Source organism: Charadrius vociferus, unplaced genomic scaffold (genome assembly GCF_000708025.1).
Source record: "Charadrius vociferus isolate BGI_N301 unplaced genomic scaffold, ASM70802v2 scaffold655, whole genome shotgun sequence".
Lineage (NCBI taxonomy): Eukaryota > Metazoa > Chordata > Aves > Charadriiformes > Charadriidae > Charadrius > Charadrius vociferus.
This window is the reverse complement of record NW_009648330.1, coordinates 1,275,986-1,296,957: the sequence shown is the minus strand read 5'-3', so window position 1 is coordinate 1,296,957 and position 20,972 is coordinate 1,275,986. Positions and strand designations below refer to the sequence as shown.

At 39.2% G+C, this 20,972-nt stretch overlaps 2 protein-coding genes across 2 annotated transcripts in view; one reads left to right on the top strand and one right to left on the bottom strand.

The window, feature by feature from the left end:
• PLAC9 (placenta-specific 9) overlaps window positions 1–3,418 on the top strand; it is a 5,966-nt gene extending 2,548 nt beyond the window's left edge. The window contains 2 exon segments of the mRNA XM_009884571.1: window positions 2,214–2,314; window positions 3,266–3,418. Coding sequence (XP_009882873.1) covers window positions 2,214–2,314; window positions 3,266–3,418 — 254 coding nt within the window.
• Window positions 3,419–6,602: 3,184 nt separating this feature from the next.
• On the bottom strand, window positions 6,603–20,463 carry ANXA11 (annexin A11). The gene is made up of 14 exons (XM_009884559.1): window positions 20,412–20,463; window positions 19,126–19,238; window positions 17,364–17,738; window positions 16,774–16,861; window positions 16,292–16,386; window positions 15,737–15,850; window positions 14,517–14,607; window positions 14,316–14,395; window positions 14,109–14,165; window positions 13,132–13,225; window positions 12,264–12,359; window positions 9,632–9,690; window positions 8,922–9,044; window positions 6,603–6,686 (listed from the first exon to the last, which is right to left on the bottom strand). The coding sequence occupies exons 1-14, from the start codon at window positions 20,461–20,463 to the stop codon at window positions 6,627–6,629; spliced, it is 1,497 nt and encodes a 498-aa protein (XP_009882861.1). The 3' UTR covers window positions 6,603–6,626.
• Between the last annotated feature and the right edge of the window lie 509 nt (window positions 20,464–20,972).

The following is a 20,972-nucleotide window of genomic DNA, read 5'->3' as shown; positions in this document are numbered from 1 at the left end:
GGAAAGAGGAGTGGCCAACACGAACTTGAGCTAGCCAACATGAACTGTCTTGCATTTTCCATTTCTAGGGAATGGACAAAACTAAACAAGCCTGGCACGTAACTTACAGCTGGCCAAAAGCTCTAACAACGGCATACAACTGGTGCTGGCCTTCACCCAAACTTTGCATCCAGCCTTGAGATCCAGCCACCTACAGCTATGTTAACACAGTGAAAAATAACCTCCTGAGGGATTCTTAAATTCTTCCATTTGCTCTTAGTCCACCTAATGATTTCTGCTGCCTCTTTTTCACAGTTCATTTGTAGTCAGATCTGGGAACGTTCTCAGCAGTCAACAGCTGATGTGCAGTTACCTCATCACTACGCCTTCTGCTCGCCCTTGCTCCTCTCTCTAGCACGGTGGGCGGCAGTTCAGCATACAGCTGAGTTGGGCCATCAGGCCTGTCGCTGACTGCAAGAGCTGGGAATATTGGAAAGGTGGAAATTTCATTAATCTCTGGCAGTAAAACGGAGCTTACCTTGCTGTTATCCTGTTATTAGGAAAGACAAGGTTTGTAGAAGATGACTGGCCACTGCATTGCACCCTCCATTTCTGACACAGAATTTCAGTATCTCCGTATTGTTCCACCCACAATGGAAAAAACATGTAAATAAGCAAAAAATTTTGAGATGTAGCACGGTTTACTTGACCACTAAGTTACAAGGAAACGACACTCCCAAAACACCAACAGCAGCTACAAAGCGGGGAAAGAAGGGCAACTGCAAAGCAGCTAGTGTTTAAGTACCGGTCACATTTCAGCAAGTCCTCTGTGAGCAGGCAGGTTAATTCTTTGGGACTCTGTCCTAACAGCACCACCTCCTGGCCAATGCACCAAAAAAACCCAAATCAAAATCTTCGTTACAAATAAACAACGAAAAATTCTCTCTTAAGCTCTGCCAAACCAATGTCTAAATAATGCCACGCTGAGTACATCAGACCATATTTTAACCTCTCCTGCCCGCCCTCTGCCCTCCAACTTCAAGGATGCCATTCCAAGTCAGAGTACATCTCTCGTCTCATCAAACTGCAGTGGCTACAATCCTTACTGACGCGCGTTTGCCATCATCTCATACCTACACTGTAGAAACCTTGGCACAGACTTGCGATGAAGCACTGCAGCAGTTCCAGCACTGCTCTCACACAACAGTACTGAAGACAGAACTAGTTGCTCTCCTTATGTTTCTTACTGTTCATTGTAACGCAAGCTCACAGTTTCCTTTGTCTCTGTTCCAATCAAACGACAACAGAGTGAGTTACTGCTGGTTTCTCATTATCATAGCTTCTCCAGGCCTCAAACAAGAACAAGACCTAACTTTACCAACATGGAGCAAGATACGTTACCACTTCAGTGGGGTTTAAAATACTCCACTAAAAAGTTCTACGCACACGTATTAAAACCTGAACGTTACTGAACGTTGCACAAAAGTTATGAAAAGGGAATTGGCTCTGCTGAAACACGGACACCAACAGGTACTGACCTTTCGTGGAGCAGAGCCAGCAGAATAACAGGTTCAAAGAGCAAGAGCTCATGAGCACTGAGAGGTAAATACAGATAACGGACAGAGATAAGCAACTTTGTGTATAGCGCCATATAGGAGTGACTGGGTCAGAAAATGGCATCAGCTGTACACACTTATTGTTTGCCTTCCCATTGCAAAACCAGACTGTTATGGACAAGTTTCTGGCACAGTGGGATCACCAGCTTGTATCCATTTGGAGCGTAAGTGGACAAACTTAGCTGGTCTTCAAAGCTTTACCATACCAGCTGCCTCTGCAGTAAGTCCAAGAGGAACTGATGTGTGGGCAGATGTTCCCAATGCTTACAGGTTTATACTTGTAGAGAGAGTTACAGTCTATAAACTTACCCTACACAGGTAGGAAAAAGCAGATTGTGTAAAACAAACATGCACACACAAACAAAACAAAACAAATCCCCCTGGCAAGATAAAACACCTTCTTCCAACCAGCCTTGACAGTGCGTGCAGGCAAAGAGACATTCACAGCACTGGGGTGTAGATGTAGTCGTTGTGAGAAAGGTTCAATTTCTACCTGGGACTCCTACATTTGGTTTCATGAACAATGCTGTTGAGCATGCAAAATACCACTTTAGAAGCTGGAAAGGTAAGGACTGCTATTAAAAAGCTCTTGCTAATTAACTGTGGCTGTTTTTCCAGCTGCTGCAGACCCTGTCAGTGTGTTACCTGGAAGTCTGGGAGGAGGAAGCTGGTGTAACGAACATGATACGATGCACGAACGCTTAGATATTATTGAAGAGGTAAGAGTTGTTGTGCTGGCTCCTAGACCTTACCAGACCTCTGCCTCATCCTTTTGACCAAAGGAAAGAAAGAAGATGATGTTTCTAGACACTGTCCCTTCTTGATGTTATTCTATTCAAGGTCTGACTTTTTTTTTTTTTCCCCAGATGTCATGGTTTGTAACTATCCATAAAGCCATTATTACCAGCAACATATAATCTTGATGAATTCCAAACAACTGATTAACCAATCACTGAATATTACATATCAGCCTTTTCTAAAATGTTTATAACTGTGCCTTTAATATAACAGTCTCAGAACTGGTATTTGTAAAGTTTCACATCTGCTCATGGCTAGATGTGAATTCTGCAGGTGACTCCAAGCCTGACAAAGGAGCTCCTGCTTGCTCCTGCAGACACTCGAGAGCTAAGTAAACTCTACGACAGGGATTCTAGGAAAGCTGCAAAGCTTTAATTTTTTTTTCCCTGGTGCCTTAAGCACTCACAAGATACATGTCCAGTGCTGGGTGGATGCCAAACTGCACTCTGCTGGCTCTCAAATGGCAACATTACCTCTCTCCTGCTCTAGTTCCAGCCCTCTTCTTCCCACCCCATCAGCTCCTCTCATCTCCCGTGCAGATTCTTTTCTTGGATATGATGGTGGCTCAGAAATGAGGCAGAATTAAAAACACATTAATGCAAAGCTTCCTCCAAGAAGTCAAATTACATGCAATTCTTTATACAGAGGTGCTGTAATTTAACTCTTCTGAAACAAGGTTTTAATACTTCCTGCCACCAGAGGCCAGCATAACACAAGAAATATTTAAATCCGCACTGCACAATATAAATTAAATTACCTGTTAGCATTATGGGACATTAGATTCGCACTTCCACTAACACATTTATTACAATTCCTTCCACATGACCATTTGACTACCCTCTTTCTCCATTTTTCTCCCTCGTTTTCATCAGAAGGTAATAAAAACAGTGGAGCATCTAGAATCAGAAGTCAAGTCACTCCTCAACATCATCAGTGAGACAACATCAAACATCCCCATCGCTCCGGGAACCCCACTGATAGACATTTTTGATGGTAAGTATTGAGTGCGATATAACCCAAGTTGAAAGCAGTGTTGCATATGCTATTACCAAATATGCCATCTTTTCTCCCCCCAAAATGTGAAGTAATTCCTTCTTTCAATTCAGTGCAGGTAAGGCATCAGCTGAAATGCTGGGTCCAGTTTTGAACACCAGTTTCAACAACCACTAAAGATAGGGGGGAAAGAACAGGGAAGAAACCTCACCAAACAAACAACACCCCAGCCAAGGATCTAGATAGATGAGCTACACAAAAAGGTTGTTAAATTGGGGATGTTTAGTCTAAAGAATACTGAAGAAGCCCACCAGAACGAGTAAGGCTGCCACAAAGATGAAAGCTTGTGTTTTCTTCCCCATTGCAAAAGTGAATAAAACAAGAAAATATGCAGCAAAAAAGACTCCAGCAAAACACACGGCAAAGCTTTCTTACGAGGACAGTGAACCACTGAAATTCTATGACTGTAGTTTCCCCAGCAGTGGAAATGGTAAACAAGCATCACACCTTAAAACAGCAGGATGGACTTTCAGTTCATGGTCCCTTTCAGTTTTAAGATACTGTGATTCTTTAGTTTCATGTGTGATAAATGAAACAAAGGAGGGCAAAAAAACACACACAAAAAAAAAGTTATTGGAAGTATTATCATTTTAATATCTTAAATCCAATCTTGACACGCAGGCCCCTAACACTAAACATGCTCCTGGATAAATGTTTTTGGAATAAATTAAACCACAACAGAAATTACTTGGATGAGACCACCTATTCTACACAGCTGCTTATAATGCTCTATCCTCTTCATTCTCTGCCCAGCTATCAACAGCGCATTTAACAAGGTGAAAGACACTCCTGGTGGGAAGTAAAAAAGTACGAGCATCCACAGAGATCTTTATGAAATGAGTTTTGTCAGTGTTGGGTTTATTCGTTTACATACACACATGCATACTGTAGTGCACTTAGGTGACAGCAGGTGGGCTCAAAGTAAACAGCAGTGGAGTTTGTGTTGGTTTTTAGTTCCTGCAGTTGGCTGTGTGGAGCTGGTCACCATGACTGGTATGTTCTCACCAACTTTGTTATTCATTAAAATTTCCAGTTTTCTATGAGAGGCAGTTAATAGGTAACAATTAAGTTACTCCCCTCCAACAAGAGTTTATTTTAAAAAGAAAAGTATTCTAGTAAAGTGTTACAGTGAATTTAAAATGGAAATCCTAAGTCAACCTCAGCATATTTGCAGCACATCTATAGTAAGTACTACTCAGACAGAGCTTGCAACGACTGCCAGATGGCTCAAGAATTGCAGAGCTCGAGGACCTTCCTTCTATGATTTGATGAATTGAAGTGACAATCCCCCACTTTAAAGTAGCAGGACTCATGTTTTAAGTGATGTTTAGCTACAAAGATTGATCCTGATCTTATAACCAAAAATAATTACATCAACTCTTCTCTACACAGATACCAGCTGAGCACTGCGAAGACAGAAGACAGCTGAACGTAACAGCATGGTTGTCATAAACAGTGGCACTTTTGCTCATTTAATAACCTCGTATTTCCAGAATTTGAGCAGGGACGAACAGTCTTCAGCTGTAGTTTGCCTTCTGTGTTCCTGTGCTTTATAATAAAAAGGTGTTTGCTTTTAGAAACTGGTTCAAAGCTTTCTATTTTAAATCTTTCAGCAGCCCTACTTAGTCAAAACTGCATTTCAAATACAGCACGTGCAGGAAGAAAACAAGATCAGGTAACAAACTAACAAACTCCCCTTAATTCAAAAGCTTACTCCTTCCCTGGCAAAGAAGTGAACCTTTGCTATTGGTGTAAATCAATGCAGATATACTTTCGGGTGCAATTTCCTTTCAAGATATGCTTAGATTGTTCAGACTATGAGTGTATGGAGTAGTCTGGCTTTGGACATGGTCGCATTGCTGCCATTGGGACTACTCAGAATTCATCATTTGGACGCACAGCCATCTTATTCTGATATCTTTCCACTGTTCTCCCTTGCTGTAGTGACAATGCAATCCAGAATTAATTCCAACATCCACCCCATGACACCCCCATTTTCTTCCACGACAGACAGCAACACAGCTTCTTCCAGGAAAAAGGACCTGCCTGACCTTTGCAGAACAGCAGGAGAGCGTGCGTCTGTGTGTGAAAGAAGTTTGCACATTCTTGATTAACAAGCAGTCTATTTTGACTGACCTAGCTTCAAACCTCTTCCCCCTTCTACTTTTTTTTCTTTACATGTTTCTATTTTGAGAATGACAAGCTGAAAAGATGTCATCCATGCTAGCAGTGAATAAAAATTCAGAGTTCCAAGAGTCAGAGAAATCACAACATGCAAAATGAAAATACTGAGCAATAACTACAGATTCCACGTATCACGTACAGACAACTGCTCATCAACAGCATACAAGTCCCAAACTCTTGTCAACACAACCATTTCTGAATAATTCTGTGGATAATTCTGAGAAGTTCTATGGAAAAATTAAGTTACATAAACCCAGTCATCACTCATACATAAATCAACACGAACACCAAAAAAGCCTAGTCTGCAAAGAGTTTGAAGATAGACAGCTTTAATTTCATAATCTCTTCTTACATACATATATTTAAGGCACAATCCAAAACCTTAGAACATTAACTACAGAATCTTCACTAATATCAACGTTACTACTGCCTTGTGACAGTCGCCCTAGCAAGAATGAAATGTGGAACACATCTTCCTTAAAAACCATCAAGGAAAGAAAATGAAACTTGACAAAACTTCTTTAAAACAGTCTTAACTAGACACAAAAACTCAAGGCTGTTCTCTCCACGTATCAGGGAGTAGGCTAGCATGAAAACAACTCTGCATACAACATATATAAAACTTGCATTAAAATGCGATGAAATGTTTATACAAAATAAAACCTTAAATCATACAACTTTGATTTCTGTTCCATAAAACAAACATATTGTTTCAGCATAATATAAGCAGAAAAGAAATTCTGTCATTCATGAATTGCTGAGAGTACTATACAGAATCCTGAGCAAATGGCACATAAGCTTGATATTTTCTTTTTTTTTTTGGCATTTATTACCTACTATTTTCAAACTAAAGGGAAGATACATGTAATATTATCGTTAAAAATTTAATTGCTTTAGGAGAAACAGGTCTTACACGTTTACTTTTGGAGAAAAAAGGATGCTTTAAAACAAAACCAAGAAAATAGCAGCTTTTTTAAGAAAAGCTCAATGCTCCATTTAGTCATTTCCACCACACAACTTGAGTAGGATTTTCCGGTAGTCTCCTGAAGTATCACCCTGGAAAGAAACCCAGAAAAAGAAAAGTTGAAGACTTGTACTTTGAAATAGAGGAAAAAGAAGTGTAAGCATTCTAAACATGACATTAACAACCAAAAGAGATTAAGCCAGGGCTGAAAGAAAGCAGATGTTAGCCTCTTAAAAAAAAAATTAAAATTAGAACGTCTGTTAATTAGAAATCACTCTAATACAAGTAAATAGTAAAATCTGCTCCTTCCATAACTGGAACCGAAAGTGTCCATGGAGAATATATTTCTTTAACAAACTGAATTTGGTATACCTATTTAACTACTTACCTGGGCATAGTTCAATAAAAAACTCTCACTGAAAAGCTGTCTTCCAGCAAAAGGTATGAAAATACGGAAAAATTAATACTTAAGTCCTTTTCCTCACAGTCAATGTGGCTATTTTTCCAGGGGGAGTGAGTGAAAGTTTATTGTTTATTATGTGCAAACATTAAAAACAATATCCTGACATAAAGATCTAAGTGGTGGGGTTTTTTGTCCCCACAGTTAGAGAATACCTCTTTCATAGAATCACAGAATCGTCTAGGTTGGAAGGGACCCTTAAGATCATCGAGTCCAACAGTTACCCCAACACTGCCAAAACCACCACTAAACCATGTCCTTCAGCACCACGTCTATCCGTCTTTTAAATACCTTCCAGGATGGCGATTCCACCACTTCCCTGGGAACCTGTTCCAATGCTTGATAACCCTTTTGGTGAAGAAATTTTTCCTAATATACATTCTTAGCCACCCCTGGCACAACTTGAGGCTGTTTCCTCTTGTTCTCGGGAGAAGAGACCGCCCCCCCAGCTCGCTACAGCCTCCTTTCAGGTAGTTGTAGAAAGTGATAAGGTCTCCCTCATGTTGTGGGCATTGAAAGTCAGTATGGATGCACAAACAAAAATGCATTGAAAAGAATGAAATATTTCATGAACAGCAGCAATTTAATCACAAAGGACCCTGCTAGCTGAGTTTTGCCTCGTGCCCTGATGAGTAAAAAGCGTTGCCTGGGAGCTGCTCATTAACTGTTTTCGTTGATGAGGCTTGCCAATCCTTTTCACAGAACAGTATAAGCTAGTGCATCTATCTCATCCCTCGTCTTCAGGAATACCTGAAAACTGTTTTGTCCAGATCAAAATTATTACAATAGTGACAAAGACGCACCTCAAAGATCAGAATAAACCCTATGCAGGTGTAAAGCACAATCTGCAAAATATTAATTATTCCTGTTTATATATGTGTTGAAAGGAAAGAACTTAAAAAAAAAAAAAGAGAAGAATTAACAACTTTCTTTCCAATAATGTTTTCAGCTCTACTTTTACAAAAATATGTAGAGTTTACAAGCACATGCATTCCCCATATTTACTGAAAACAAGTTTTGAGTAAGTTCAGCCCATTAAATGGGTATGGCCTATTCCTGTTTCTGAACTGTAAAATTATTTTAATACCAGATCAAATGTGAAGGGGAGGGCGGGGGGGGGGGGGGGGGAAAGACATACAGCTTTTCCACCAATGCCTCACCGTTTTTTATTCACACATTGGTGGTTACAGGGCATGTAACTCCTGTAGTAGAAGCACATCTTCACTCCAGAGTTACACGCTTGGAAAAAGCTTCTGCTAGGTGAGCCTCTGTGGCCCATGGGCAAAAAGCCCATATAGTTGCTGGCAGAAGATTCACATTAAGACTTTTTGGTGCACACTATCTTTCACTATCTTTGCAGGATTCCTTTGAAATACTTCAAAGTTTCAGTCCCTCAGTATCACCAGCAGAAGGAATAAGTAATGGTCTATTTCCAAAATCTTGTACTTTCAGGAGAAAGAGGAGACAATCTTTCAAAAGCATATTAGGATCTTTAAACTCTTTCAACACATACATGAGGTAGAGCACCATCATTACTCAGTTGGAAGACTAAGTGGTTTCTACAGGATCATAAACAGAGATTGGGACAGAGAGCTGACTTAAAAACAGGTCTCTGAAATCCCTCTGGACCAATTTCCCTCTCCTTCCTTGTCTGTTGGCTTCCTTCCCATCCCTAGCCCATCTAGCTCCCACGCAAAACCAAGTGCTGTCTGTTCACTGGCACTTCAGCCTCCACTCTCCTGACAATTGCAGCAAACCAAACACAACCAGCTACACTTAGTGCAGTTAATTGCCAGTCAGCATAAGGATCCATGTTCTACTAGCAAAAGGATGTCACGGCAGGAAAGATAAAATCTCCAAGTCTTACAGTGATATCTGTGTAGAGGGATTTGCCATACATCCGCTTATATTCTGCGCGTATGTCCAGCAGGTCAACCTCGCTGCGCGATACCATGATTCGAATCAGAGTTCTGTCTTTTGTTCCCGCACCCTGAAACAAACAAAACAACAATACAACATATTAATAATGTGTGGAAATGCTGGATGATACAGCACTAGTAAAAAAAATAAACTATAATAAAACATCACCCCACAGCCAACCGTTTACCAGCATAACCCCACTGACTTCAATAAGCTTGACCAGAATTTGACCTATCATGCTTTAATAAATTAAATTTACTGGCAAGACACTAGCAGTCATTTCTCTACATAAGAACAGTTAGGCAAAAAAAGGGAGTTTGCAAGAGGGGTTCAGGAAAGTTTGGTGAGTTTAATGGCCTACTTATTTATTTCAGCTTAAAAGACGTCAGTTTCAATGAGTCTTAAGCGTAGTTGTGTTTTACCAAGTGAAGACTTCCTTTGTTTAACATACGGTTGTATGCATCCCTTGAATGGATCAAATTAGCTCAATTTTTCCAGACTTTCATAATAATGACTGAATCTTGTTAGTCATCTGCCCACTGAAAAACGTAATACCTTCAGCTGAACAATTCATTCCAATGGGCTGTACAAGCATTTAAAAAAAAACAACCACAAACAACACGTTATAAGTTTGTGTATCTTGTCACAGGCACCTACCTTCATAGCTTTCTGCAATCGCTCTGCAAAAAAAGCTGGTGTGTTCTTGAGGCACTTAACTGCAACAAGAAACAGTATTACCGAAATCAGGTATTTGTTCTCAATCAGAACTCAGTCATTTTTTGAGCTTACCCTAGTCACATGCTTTAATTTTACATAAACATATACTTGATACAATGCAGCTTCCACTTCAGTTAGTCACTGAAATGATTTTTAATCCGAACAGCAGCTGCAATAAAGTTAAAGAACATACTACACTTCATGGCTCAAAGCACACTTTTCAGTCACTAGAAACCATCAAGCATGAAGTGGCCATAATGAATCTATAAAGTCTTAATGACCAGGTTCTTGCTTATGAGGGAAAGAAGGGGTGGGGAGGGACTGAAGGCTTTAAGGAACACATAGTTAGTGGTGCTCCTGGCTTTTTCCTAATTTAAGAATTTTTAGGCCACACATCTGCAAGGTATGAAAATTCAAGTCCTGCCCTAATACAAGTTGGGAAGCCACCTACGATAGAAAGCTCACCTTTATTTTAAAGTTAGTTACACTTTTTTTTTGTTAGCCACAAAGTTCACCAGGACTCCTGAAAAATTCTTGACATGCTTATTTAGTAATGACTGGATTTTATATTTAATTAGTAAAATTCAATAGACATCTGAAAGAGCAAAATCTAAATCAAATTACTGTCGTGTTTATCAGGATAATGAAAGAAACCTCCATCACTTATCAGAATTAAAATCTATGTGTTGATCCTATGCTGGTTACGAGTAAACAATCATGCAATCTATGGCAAACTATACAGAAAACAAACCACACCTGTCATATTTTACAGCACAAAAAGGTATCAAAAGCAATCACATAAAATCAATATAGAACAAAAGGGGTAAACCTAAATACGTATTTCAGAGCAACTCACATTCTATATAGGAAAAAGTACTTTTCTGAATAGGAAAATGTAGATGAGAGAGAGCAGTTCACCGCACACAATTGTCAATGATACGTATAATACAATTCCAAAACGAATGACAAATGAAATGCATGTTTATCACTGTATTTAGCTAAAACACCACACTTGCACTTTAAGATGTTTGAAGATGTTATTATAAGTTACCAGTTGTACAATCCAGAAAGCTTTAAAGAAAGCAAAATTAAATATTTTCAATTAGAAAACCTTTTTTCCTGAAAATAAGGTTCACAGAACAAATGATGCTAACATCATTGACTGATATATATGTGTGTATATACATATAAATAATAAAAAAAAAAACACAACACAATTTATTCAGTAAAGGAGTTATTCAGTGAATATTAAAGACAATTCTTGCTCAAAAGGCTGTTGACCTGTTAGCAAGCTACAGGCCCAATTCTGAATCTGTGTCTACATGGAGACCTGTCAAGTGCCTACAAAGCTCCATGAAGTCAAAGGACTTCCAAACTCTCTCAGTACAGTTTCTTTACCCAGGTGATCTTTTTTCTACAAATACCGGGAGATATTTCTTTCCCTTACTTTTTGAGGTGACAAATTCTGAATCCCGAAAAAGGTCTGCAGATGTATCACACCAACAGAGCTGGACCCAGTTTGGGTCCTGAAAAGGCCACTATAGCGACAGCTTAGCCACGCAGAGTAAGAACAATAGTTCCATAGTTCACATATGCAGAAGACAGAAGTGAAAAAATGCAGCCTTTAAAATTGATTCCCATTTTGCAAGATTTTGTTAGAAACTTCCATGAAAAAAAACCCTGTTGCAGCTGAGTCAAATGTCCTCTCCCATCTTGTTTCCAAGTGATGCAAAGCACATTTTTCCTATTTATCTCAGTAGGAGGGTTTTTTGGACTTTTTTTTTTTGTTACATCACTTTTCTAGTCACTAGCATATTCAAACCCAAAGGACAAGACTTTTAAAGCAGCAGCTCCAGATACCACAGTAAATTCACAGTAATAAACAGAAAAAGAAACAGAGATGTAAAGAAGTAGTCTTGTCTAAGAGACAAAACACAGAAAATGAGACAGAGGTCCACAATTTTATCTAGAACAAAACATTCCAAATAGAACTACTGCACAACAACCTAAGGCCTTGTCCCAACCTCATGGAAACTAATGACTGCCTCCTAAGGGGCACTATTAGATTTGAGGTAAGAGTCTTTACTCTTCAGAAGTACTGGAGGCACTTAAAAACAAAGATTTAACAAAGCTGTAACAACAGGAAATGTGGAAAAAATAACACCTTTGCACTCAAATCTAAGTTTTCTTTTTAATAGAAAGAGGTAAAGGTAACTAATTAGAGGGTTAATGCCTTGATTTCCAAAGCTGTCCCAAATATTCCATTCTCACTGACTCAGTGGTTGGTACAAGTTCTCACTTCCTAAAAAAATGCCACGTACAGTTAATAATTCTCTCCCCACTTTAACATTTAAATTCTGCAGCTGCCTGAAGCAAAAGCTTCATCTGCCATTTTGAGGTGAATTAAGTGCCCTGCTTTAGAAGCGACAAGCCACAAGTGACTTCACAGAAAAGCTCAACATAAAAAGCAGAAAACTGGAACTAAGAACATCTTTAGCTGGAGTCACAGGTGCCACCATCCCAGCCAGTTGTAGTGGAATACCATGAATGAACTTGCTAAGACAACACGTACCTACTGCCAGCATGCCCTTTTCCAGGTCTCCAGACATTTCACGACAAATGCTTTTTTCAATGTCCCGGTTACACATTCTCTGGTACTCGCTGAAGACTGTTAATGGAAGAGAAAGATTTCAGGAGTCAGCCTCACAAAAAGAAAAAGGCGGCACCAGTGCATGCTGGATGGCTTCATTTCAATCACACTTCTCAACTTGATACTATGGCATACTCACACAAGTTTTAACATCAAAGACTAATACTATGTTATTAACCATAGCGTTCCATTTACATGTCATCATGCCCCTTCTAGTTTGTCTAGTTCTGTCCTTATTTTTAAAGGGCTAGACCAAGAAACCACTGTAAGGGAAAACAGTGAAAATTCGTCTAGGAAAGCTTTGGGTGTCAATAAAATTAAGAACAAAAGATTCAGGTTCTCACACACACTCTCCCATCCCTTTCCTCTCCATATAAATGCCTCAACACGTAGTACATTGCAAAAGTTCTATGCAGTTACTGAAACATTTGCACCACTATAGACTGATGTAACACCTAATCACTAACAAGTAAAAGGGGAAGGGAAGGATTGCAAGTGTCTTGTGCACACACAAGCATGCAAAATTGAAACAATTCTATTTTTTCAATTCTTTTATCAGAGAAACATTCGAACAAGTATGACCTCTACCTGCTCTGATACTTAAGAAAGATGATCACAACGTGCAGCTCTTGTGTGCTCTTTCTCTCAGCAGAATTAACCCTGGTTTTCATTGAGGTATCATTACACCCATTTTACAGATGGGGGAAATTCAGGCACAGAATGGTGGTGTACATTTTTATCATTACATACAACAGAATCAAGTTACTGTTTATGCAGAGGATACCATTACCTGCTCTGAGGTGGGCCCTGCTTCTTGCGCACAGAATGGCATTGAATTTGGATTCATCAGTTCCTAGACGGTTCTCTCCAGCTGCATATAGCTCCTGAACACAGAAGGAAATTCACACTTCATTACTCAGAAAAGCAGTCAGGCTGAAAAGCTGAGTTACAGATCCACTTCCTTACAGCCTCTCCTCCTTTCACGCTTATTTCTTAGTCTAGGTACAGCTGGAAAAAGGGAGCAAGCAATAAATAGCAACTAGTTCTAACCTTCCTACCATATGCTATGCTTGCAGTCTTCCTAGCTTACTTGTGCATAAGTGCTCAAACACAAGAGCTCCAGATTACTAAAGGAGGGGAAATTGTTTAAAAAGTCCCTGAAAACTGTTCTTCCTGACAGGGCATATGTTTAGCTTTTTTTTCTATGCCTCTAGGTACGTTCTGGGATGTTCTCATCTTTTGGCTAAGGTATACTATGTAGAAAGCTAATTACATTACTATTTATATGACCGTAGCGTGCTGAAATGATCCAGGGTTTTCTCTTTGCCATGTGGAAAAACGGAATACATGAAAAAAGTAACAGGGCAAGAGTTACTAGGTACAAGTGCCTTATTTGTTGCAAAAATACAGAGTTCCTTAAATAACAAAGGCTAATGCAGATGTTGAACAGATTAAAATTTGATCCACACACATATCACCTCAGAACTCTTTGGACCATTCCCTTAGTATGCAGCACAATAGAGCCATCCAACACCTGGAAAAGCCAGAGAGCTGACAGGGAGAGAGATAAAAAAAACCCTATGGACTCTAGAGAGCTTCTTCTCAGCGCTCTCTCAGCGCTTTTCATATCATTTCCATCCACTGAAACATAGGCATTACATCAGAAGTCACAAGGTGTACAAAACTAAGAGTAAGCAGAAACAACATAGTCAAATTTCAGTCTATTGAGCTGACTATACTTAGAAGAGATGAAGAATTTCTACTGACCTGCACATCTTTTTGGACAAGACCCATGTCAACATTTGTACTTTCATCTCTGTTTCCCTGAAAGAATTTGAAGATACAAACCCATTACTGGTGGGCCCTTTTTTTCTTTTTTTTTAAAAAACAAACAAACCACAACAACAAAGAAAACCCCAAAACCCCTACACACACACACAAACCCCAAACTCCAAAATCCTGTCATTTGAGTACCTGAGAAAGTGAAATTAAAAGCCTCTGAAAGTGCCCAGACGTATCACTTTTTATTGCTTCCTCCAGAGTTTTCTTAAATTCTGGAAGAGAGAGACAGTCATGAATCATCATACACTCCTGCTCATTTCATAAATTCACGTTGTCATCAGTGATTAAGGAAGAAAAGGAAAAAAATTTTGATGGAACTGTAACAAACCTAACCTGCTTTATAGACTCTGTTGAGTTCCTGAATATGCTCATTACTGCGAGAAGCTAAGATTTCAATGAGACAGTTTTCATCTGTGCCAACGCCCTAAAACAAAGCATAAGGAGAAAACACACTCTTCAGATTCTCATCTTACTTCTACAACCTAGTATAAACAAAATGGAGTAAAATTATACAACAAAATACAATTCAGAATATGATCTTGTTATAGGCTAAGTCAGAGCAAGTAGTGTAAATGCTACTTATGTTTCCAAGACACAGATATGTATTAAAGATACAAATTGAACAGATAATTAAAATAATTATGAAGACAAAATTTCATTTTAAACTGTATTCCTTCACACCAGATTTTAGGCATTTTAAGAATCAATTTTCTCCACCATTCAAGATGAATTTGTCAATTCTAATAGGTAACTTTCACTAACCAATAGAGAGCAGTTGCAATTACAATACAGCTAATATTGTTTCATCCTCCTAGCTACTTTAAAAGTGTGGCCAAAGAACATGTAAATATACATACTGACTCAGTAATGGAAATATTTATTTCACCTTCATTTGAACATTATCTTGAAACACAAATGTTTGACCCGTTTTTATTTTTAAAACCTAAATATTGATTGCTTTAAAGTATACAGTACTTCCATAATATTTTAGAAAAGGTTCAGCATGGGCTAGGAAAATACACTTTTGAAGTGGGGGAAAGATAAAAGGGAGACGGACCTGCCCAAAATCTTTATGATCCTAGTTTTTTTAATTATTCTTGAGCACTGAGTGTAAAGTTACTGAAAACTCTGCATTGAGCAGTTTTATAGTCAGTTCCATCACAGCTCAAAGCAAAAACCCAGAAACAAGGGTGCCCCATGCAGTAGCTGGCTTAGCAGAGAGCTGCCTCAGTAGCTGACTCAAGACTATGTAATAAATGAACTGCAGAGACTGCTAGAACTCAGTTTCCGCCTTTTTGTGTGTATTTATTTATTAATATATTTTTGTTACAACACAAACCTATTAAATAGTCTTTACCTTTAACCCATGGGAATAACATTTCTCAATTTTATTATCCTATACCTCCAAGAAACAGGGTACAGATCAGTCAAACAGTGGGTGACTATCTGGACGGAGAGGAGGGAGTGTAAGTTCAAGCTTTTAAATGACTACCAAAATTTTAATCAGCTCAAACATTTCCTCTATCTTATAAATTTGTATCTCCTACACAAACCTTTATAGCTTCCTTGATTTCATAAGCATCAAACATGACAGGTGTCTTCATCATTGCTAAGATTGTCCTCTCAAAGTTACCTGATAGCTCAGACTTGAGATCCTTGATCAAATCCTAATGAGAAGTAAAAACACAAGGAAAAAAATGCATAAAAACCAAAATTGACAAATGTAAGCACCAAAATTGTGGAGTTTAATTACAATTCTTTATGTGTAAGCATGAATAATATAAGAAAAGCTATTCCACTTAACAAAACTAAAACTAGCATAATGTAACACGCTTATCTAGGTAGTTAAATTGCACCTAAATAAACTGCACGGATCAAACCATTAAAGTAACCATTCAGCAGAAAAACTGCTTTATATGTTTCAGCTGAAACATCGCATGAAAAAAATAAAGTGTGTAAAAGCAGAACCCTAAACAGGCTATGACTCATGAATCATATTCCCCTGAAGCAACTTCCAGTCTTTTTTTCCAAACACTAAGTCTTCTGACTTCCAGTGAAGGAACTTCGGCTCTTATTACTTATTCCTTCTGTTCTCGTGACGTATTTACCTTTCCATAAGCTGTTTTGAAGGACAGGATGATCTGCTGCCGTTGCTTGTTTGAACGACTTCCAAGACAATCGATAATCGCCTGTTCATCAGTTCCTGTACATGCACAGACACCACAGAATGAGCATGCACATCATGTGAGGACTCAGCTTTCTGTTTCCATTTGATCCTATCTCTTCTAAACCCAACTGAAGGACATGTATGCCTTGAATTCATCTACAGTATCTCCTCTTATGTACAACCACAGAATTTCAAACTCTATTCCCAATCGCAAAAACTGTAAGAATAAAAAAACCCGCAAAACCAAATACCAAACCCATGATGTTGTTTTTGCCTACATGCACCTCCAATAATTCTTCTGATAACCAAGCACAACCACATGAACTAGGCCGCTCAGTACACATGTAACAACAGAGAAAGGCGTTGCTGGATCAAAGCTGCAATTGTACTTTTAACTGAAATGTAAATCCACAGACTGCTCACCGAATCCCTTCATTGCCTTCCTTAAGACTTCTGCATCCTTCAGAGGGTCGAATCCTGGTGCATCGGTGATTGTGCCTCGGTTTCCATGCTAAAATCAGACCAAGTGGAGTTGCATATTAGTGTTAATCAGTAAAAGACTACTTAGGAAAGATGACCGCTGTTATCATTTTGATTTTTGTTAAAAAAGTAACAGAGAAAACTCAAAAAGCCCATCTTCAACAATTTTGTCATTTCTAACCCCAACTTATGAGAAAATGCAAAGTCTGATATTAAATCTGCTGTCCAATTAATTAAAGTTTGATGAAACTGTATATACAACTGGCAATACTTTGTTAAGTTAGGAAAGGCAAATTTCATTAAATTTGAGTTCACATCAAATCTTTCTTCTTGGATAAGTTGATAAAGCAGCATTTGTTTCAAGTCATATGAGCCTACATTGCTCACATTTGGAAAGGATCCATCTCTCTCTTTAGTCAATCTTCTGACTTTCTTTTCAATTTTATGCCAGGTTTACACTTACATAAACAAAGAAAATTTAGAGAAACACATACATGGTCACATCTCATAACAAAAGCACTGAATGCACTTACTGTTACAGGAGAGACTGTAGGCCCTGTAGTTCCTGGGTAAGAGGGCATAGACGGATTCACAGCTGGGCCTGGTGGATAATTTGGCACGGGCTGCTGCCCTGGGTAAGTTGCTGGTGGTTGTCCTGGATAGGTCATAGGCTGCTGACCAGGCGGTGGTGTGGGCTGGCCTGACGCAGGGCCGCCTGGGTATCCTGGGTAAGCTGACATTCCTGATGGTGGATATCCAGCTGGAGGATACCCTCCATAAGAAGGCTGTTGTCCTGATGGAGGTTGCCCAAAGCCACCTGGAGGGACTGGAGGATAACCCCCAGGTGTTGAAGGGTATACGCCTTGTGGTACGTTTGTCCCTCCAAAGGTCCCTGCCAGGTTGGATGCCTGCAGTGACAGCCAATAAAGCAAGAGAAGGGAAGGTGTACAAACGGTTGAGTTTCAATAATGTGCTGAATACAATACAACCTCCCTGCCCACCAACACAGATCAGTAGTTCTGCATCCGCAAAACAACTTTGCAATAATCATGTCTTACTAGCAAGCAAGGTGGAGAAAACCCCTGTATTCAGTTGACTCTTGCTTTACTGTAATCATCAGCTGCCGTACATCAAGAAGCAGAACCCACAGATGCCTACCTGCCACTGCATCCAGCATTACACACCACGCACACGGAAGAGCACCAATAGCCACAGATCTCTTATTCTAAAAACTTATGCCAATTAATCCCAGCAACACAAAGTTATGCTTATCCCTCCTCTATCCATGGCTGCCTTACATGACCACAGCTTCATCTGAGTGCAGGGATTTACTATGAGCAACTTCTGGTTGTTTTATGATGCACGAGATGCATTAGTAGTTTACAACTAGCGAGAACTCTTGGACTGTATTTGGAAAGACATCTGCAGAAACTGCCACAAAAACACTCCACTCCACATGCAATATCATCTTCCCACATGACATACTCGGACCCTCTTTAACAGAGGAAACGGACGAACTGACAGTTGATGATTGTGCTGTTCTCAGAAGGTAGTTGCTGTGGATATTACTATGTGCACCCTAGATAGTTTGCTGCTCATTTTGACTCCTGGTTGTGAAATCACTTCATTTAATCATTGCCTCCAAAAGGCATCTATAATGCAAATGTCTTCCTACAAACCATGCATTCATTATGCAGCATAACAGATTTCTGAAGACTAAGTTGTCAAAAGTGTCACTCACTTCTACTTTATGAAAAAAGTCACATTGGAAACGTCTGTATTTTCTTCAATCAATGTAAAAGGTTTTTACTGCCATCTGTTAAATATCAGTGCTTATAAGACACAGCTGATCCCATCTTCGTTTCAGGGATGAGTCATTGATACCTCAAATTACACAGCCTTGTTCCTTATTCAGACTGGTTAAAGTCCAGGTAGCAGGCAAAATCTGGCCTGTGTTTGCCAGTGTGAATATATTAACAGTGGACACTCAGTGTTAATAGTCTGTTGCCCTATTCCTCTGCACAGAAAAGCCAAGTTATATTACTTTTATGTCCATGACTTTTGAAGTCAGGCTCTTAAAAATCAACATTTAACTAGTGGTTTACTTTCCTAAAATAAGAAATAGCTTGCAGTAACTGTTTTCTTAAACAGATGATATTGAATGCTCACCACCTAAACAGGCTAGTCATAAAGGTGCAGAACTCAAGTGATAAACTTCTCAGTGGCAATTCCAGAAACCCATCTTTGCACTTACAGTAAGTCACAGTAAAACACATTAAATGAAACCAAGCTCACCATTCCAGCCATGTAGTTGGGATTGAACTGATTGGCGTAGCCAGCCACGTTTTCTAGACCAATTGGAGGTGGATTTGAAGGTGGATAGGCAGCACCACCCCAAGGACTGCTACCTGAAATCAAACACAGCTGTGCTGAAACAAGAAACTACAGCTTTTAAAACTTACTCTTTACTACTTACATTTCTAATGTAATGTCTGTTCAACACTAGCAGTTTGGGAGAAGGAAAATCAGCTGAAGAGGTGCAGGGTAGCAGTGCAATTATGATATAAAGAGAAGCCTCACTGGATATTTCTAATCACATTAGTTATCGTTGAATCTATAAGTTCTCATTTAAAACAACTCTAAACATATTTGAAGGTTAACACTCAAGAGTTAACACTGTAAACACCACATTTTGACTAGAGATTAGCTCCTCTTAAATTAGAAAGTTGTCTGGGTATTCCAGTAAGAAGATGATATTAATTTCTGTTAGGCTGCTAATCTGAGAGATGTCTGCAGAGCATGACATACTACATTCACAGATACCCAAGTCACAAAAGTTGGCTGCATGCAGCAGTACAGTCTTGTCTGCATAGCAGTCTAACTAAACCAGAACATTCTGCTGAGAAATAGGATTTATCCTCCCAGGCTAGTTTGCCTTCTCACTGTATACTGCTTCCCTCTCCTGAGTTAAACTTGCCTAACTCCACATCTCACCAGACTCATATGACTCCAGTCCTTTCTACCAACAATACCAACAACTGTAAAGTTCATTACCAACAACTGTAAAGTTCACCCTGATACCAAGCAGTAGTTACATATTTCATAAACTTTATATTATTATAATTTATATCCTTTTTAACAGCCCTTCCATATACAACCATCTACTTAAGTACAGTGAGTTAGGGATAATGTCATAATTAAAGCCCTCATTTTTTGTGGGATATGGTTTTAAATTGCGTGACTGATTTCTCCCCATAGTCGTTGTTCTCAGCAGCTGCCTTCGAGACTCAGTACTGACAGGACACTGTTCCTTGACATTTATTGATTTTGGTCAAATTATGACCATCTCCTAGGGCTGTGTGCTTCATTTGAAATGAATGAAAATGGACCTTATATGAGTATGTGGCAGAGTACCCATATTATATAAATTGCAATCCCCCGCCAAGATAAAACAGGACTTATCAAGAGAGCACAGAAAGCTTCAGTGAGTCAAGAAAACCCTCAGCAGTCCCGTTCTTTGTCCGTGCCACCTTTCCACTACACCACTGCCATTTAACATTAACTTCATCTAAACAACTTACCTGGGGCTGCTGGGGGATATCCCCCCGCTGGGGGATAGCCAGGGTAACTCATTGCAGAGATCTGAAAAGTATGTGTGATACAGTTATTTTCTGTAATGCTTCACTAATTACACCAAATAAATTAACAGGCAACACGTTTGCAGTAGCCAATTACCAAAATTTAGACATAAGCCTGTGTGACTTGTGCAGTTTTTCCCTGGCACACCTCTTCCCATTTCCTTTGCTGGACCAATAAACATGTTCAGATATCTAAGCAGTTGTAGAGTCACTCCTCAGACTATTTTTCTTATTCATCTCAGTTAAAACTTACAGCTCCCTTTGTCTATTACGTTGTTAAGGATGTATTACTTGAAATTGCTTACTTTATTGCGCTACTAAAGTCTCCAGAAGTTTTCGACCTATACAGAATAGTCTTATTAATCAAGAGTAGAAAATCATCTGACAAACAAGCCACGTCTTCAAGTGAATTATTGTATGAGAAGTGTTAGAAGGCATTTAAATGCAAACGTCTGCAAAAGTGCAAGGTCAGAGTAAGAAGCGGAAGGGATACGCTTCATGCTT

What these genes read in the sequence shown, in the direction of transcription:
- ANXA11 (XM_009884559.1), bottom strand. Translation starts at nt 20,463, where the DNA reads ATGAGTTACCCTGGCTATCCCCCAGCGGGGGGATATCCCCCAGCAGCC. An exon ending in CTACAGTCTCTCCTGTAACA is followed by an intron (nt 16,862 to 17,363) that starts GTAAGTGCATTC and finishes GTCTGATTTTAG; the next exon opens with CATGGAAACCGAGGCACAAT. An exon ending in GAAGGCAATGAAGGGATTCG is followed by an intron (nt 16,387 to 16,773) that starts GTGAGCAGTCTG and finishes GTGCATGTACAG; the next exon opens with GAACTGATGAACAGGCGATT.